The 3,527-nt window shown below is 44.9% G+C and overlaps 1 protein-coding gene across 1 annotated transcript in view; it reads right to left on the minus strand.

The window, feature by feature from the left end:
* Positions 1–592: 592 nt before the first annotated feature.
* Positions 593–3,527, minus strand: part of LOC139375721 (inward rectifier potassium channel 16-like) — a 15,404-nt gene continuing 12,469 nt past the window's right edge. Inside the window, exon 2 of the mRNA XM_071117534.1 lies at positions 593–2,252. Coding sequence (XP_070973635.1) covers positions 956–2,242 — 1,287 coding nt within the window. The 5' untranslated portion in view covers positions 2,243–2,252 and the 3' untranslated portion in view covers positions 593–955. The remainder of the gene's footprint in view (positions 2,253–3,527) is intronic.

The following is a 3,527-nucleotide window of genomic DNA, read 5'->3' on the forward strand; positions in this document are numbered from 1 at the left end:
TAACCTTTGAACTCATATTCCATTCTAGAATTTAACCTTTAAACTCATATTCCATTTTAGAATTTAACCAAGCTTTAAACTCATATTCCATTCTAGAATTTAACCGAGCTTTACTAATTTTAAGGGATGAGTTCCTGTGATTTCAGGGCCTTTCGAAGCTTGTTCCAAGCGGAAGGAGCAGAGAACTGGAAAGCATTTTCACCTATCTCTGTACGGGCCTTTGGCACCATCAACAAAACCCAGTCATGTGAGCGCAGGCGATAGTTTTCATTTGTCTGCTGGACAATGTAGTTACACAAGTAAAATGGGAGCCGTCTAAATATGGCCTTATAAATAAAAACGTACCAATGACTTCTCATCTCCGAAGAGCTAAGGAAGACCAGCCCACTCTCATGTAGAGAGTAGAGTGATGAGTGAGGGCTTTGGAGTTAGTAACAAACCTCAGTGCTCCGTGGTACCCAGTCCAGCATACGCAATGAAATCACAGGGGCATACATGTACAGGATATCACGAGAATCAATTACAGGTAAGAAAGTTGTGGAAACAAGCATCTTTCTCGCTTCTAATGAAAAACATGACTTAGTACGAAAATCAAAACTTTTTCGCAAGACTTACGATACTTAAAGGTGAGACACTCATCTATCAAGAATTCCAAGTACAAGACGTACAATGTGAGGTTTTACAGGTGAGACATTCATCTATCGAGAAACCAAAATACTTCTTAGTTGCTAGTCTTTCTATTTGTTTGTCCTGCACATTGACTGTACGTGTAAGAGTCTGAGGTTTCATCCTAGATTTCGTGAAAACAATCAACTTTGTCTTTTCAGCATTTAAAAGCAACTTCAGCGTACAGAGCCTGGACAATAGTAAAGGCAGACTGCAATGGCCATGTTTCTGAATGACCATTGGGCATTTACAATGAAATTGTGTTGGTATTGCCATGTCAGCAGAACATCTACGTCAGAATGGGGTTCCTTGGAAGACACAAATGTCCTTGGTCCTCGCAAACTGCTGCGATAGTAGCAGCCATGGCTGCATGTACCTCAGCTTCTGTGGTGCCGTTTACCAGTTCCACAGTCACCATCGGGGGATTGCAATTAATGCTTGGGCGCTTGGGGCACGGGGAGTGGTGTGGGGAGTGGCACGGAGTGTGGCGCGGGGAGTGGCGCGGGGAGTGGCGCGGGGAACGCCGAAGCTTAATTTGATCGTACTCTGCTGCGCTGACCTCCGGAATCAGGACCTTAGCAGTGTGGTGGAACATGGAGTAGTCTACCTTGTAGTATTTCAGGTTTACATTCAGCATATCTTGGAACAGATGTCCCCAGTGAATCTCGTCGGGTGTGTAGGAGGTGCGAGTCTGGTGCAGGATGCCCGTCGAGTCGTCTGTGTAGGTGAAGGACACCACCAGCTCAAAGTCGTCTTTCCGAAGATCCTCCAGGCTCATGCGGTAGAGTGGAGTACCGGGCTCAATAATGTGGAAGATGGTGGTTGGTATGGCTAAAAGGATATCACTCTGTTTGATTTCCAGGTCCTTGTAATTGATGTCCACCCTCCCAGTGGCGTGCATGGTGGGGCGGAAGATTTGAGCACGAGCCATCCCCTCCACCATGTGGTGTTGGCGGAAGTCTCCGATCCTCCATGACAGGCACAAACGCCCATTTCGCAAGTTGATGACAGCGCAGTTGCTGAAGCCTACTGTTTGCGTCAGTTTCCGTGTCGATGCCATCTCTGCCACAGCGATACCGATGACGAATGTATCAATAAAACAGCTGATGACATCCTGCACGGTTACGACGATGATCGCCACCATGCAGTTCTCTGACATCCCTCTAAAACCATAACCGATTGTGGTCTGGGTCTCCAGTGAGAATAGGAAAGCCGCGGTGAAGTCCCTCACCTCGTACATACAAGGGGCGTTAGTAGGGTCCTTGATGTCGCCGTTAGCCAGGGCGATCAACCAGTAGAGGATGCCGAAGAAGAGCCAGGAGAGGGTGTAAGAGAGGGTGAAGATGAGGAACATAACTCTCCACCGTATCTCCACCAGCGTAGTGAAGATGTCAGTGACGTACATGAGCCACTCCTCAGGAACATGGCGGAACACGACATTGCAGTTGCCATCTTTGCGGACGTAACGACGCTTCTCGTGCTGGTAGCCGATCTCGGCCTTCACGGCGATCAGGGGAGTGGTGTAGGCGTCGACAGAGGGATCAGAGGGACTAATCTCTGCGTAGTCATTGTTCATCCTGTAAGATCTGGGGAAGAAGAGAGACACAGGAAAATAATGTTTATTTTTTTTTTTTTTGTTGTCTGCTGTATAACACTGAACATGTCACTGTTATGAATTGTCGTCTTTTGATCAGGTGGAACGACACGTGATTTGGTTCTGGATTCCCGAGATTACGAATTGAGAATGATGTACCAGAACACTGAAATCAAACATATTCACCATCATTCAGAATACATATATTTAGTTGAATTTTGTGGCATTTGAAGGACAACAGTTTTGCAGCAACACACTCCTCCAGATACAACCACATTGTTTATTGGTGGTTCATTGGAATTTTGAGTGAGTGGATTTGGGTTGGGTGTTTGTGTGTTAGGGAGGAGAATGCTTATAGGGAGAGGTTGTGCCATTCCATCATAATGATGGAATGTTTCGGCGATTGGAAACCACATGATGGTGAGTTGGGAGACTTCTCTCTGAGGTTCACTGGTATTGAACTGTATTTAGACAGGGAACAGTTGAGTTGAGATGAGATTTGGTCTCTCTCTGTTTATTACCAAAAAACGGTGTCTTGAGGGAGAGACAACACGCACAGACAGACAGCTAAAAATACACAACACAGACACAACAAACACACACACACACACACACACACACGCGCACGCACACACACACACACACACACACACACACACACACACACACACACACACACACACACACACACACAGTAAATTCATTACATTCCATCCCATTTTTCCACACTCTCTTATGATAAGGAATAACGTACGAATGTTTCAATAAGAATTGACACTTATATATTAATTGCACTTGAAGGCACTGCTTATTTTTCATGTTTTCCCTGACCTTGCTTTGTCTGTTTCCCCCACTTGGAAGAAGTGCTTTTCAGCTGGACTGAATGACTAGGAAATGGAAAATCCTGCATGTGTACATACACACAGTGGAAAATAATACCTCTTTTATTTTATATTTTTATTTTTTTATTTTTTTTACAGTTTGATTTATGTTGACCAATGTTTTTAAACATGCATTAGGATATGATGTACAGCTTGACTGACACTTTATCGCCCATATCTTTTTAAAACTTATCCAAAAAGGCTCTTCAATGTGGTTCACCTAGCCACAACTAGCTTGCCCGTTTTCCACCGGCTTTTACTACGGTTATTGTCGGGCCGAGGAAGTAATTAGCAACAATGTCTGCCATGTATCAAACAGATTGGCACCCTATTCCATTTGGGACACAGCCAATCTCCAACCGCTCCTGTCTTGAATGTCCTCACCC

The sequence above is a fragment of the Oncorhynchus clarkii genome, chromosome 20 (genome assembly GCF_045791955.1).
Source record: "Oncorhynchus clarkii lewisi isolate Uvic-CL-2024 chromosome 20, UVic_Ocla_1.0, whole genome shotgun sequence".
NCBI lineage: Eukaryota > Metazoa > Chordata > Actinopteri > Salmoniformes > Salmonidae > Oncorhynchus > Oncorhynchus clarkii.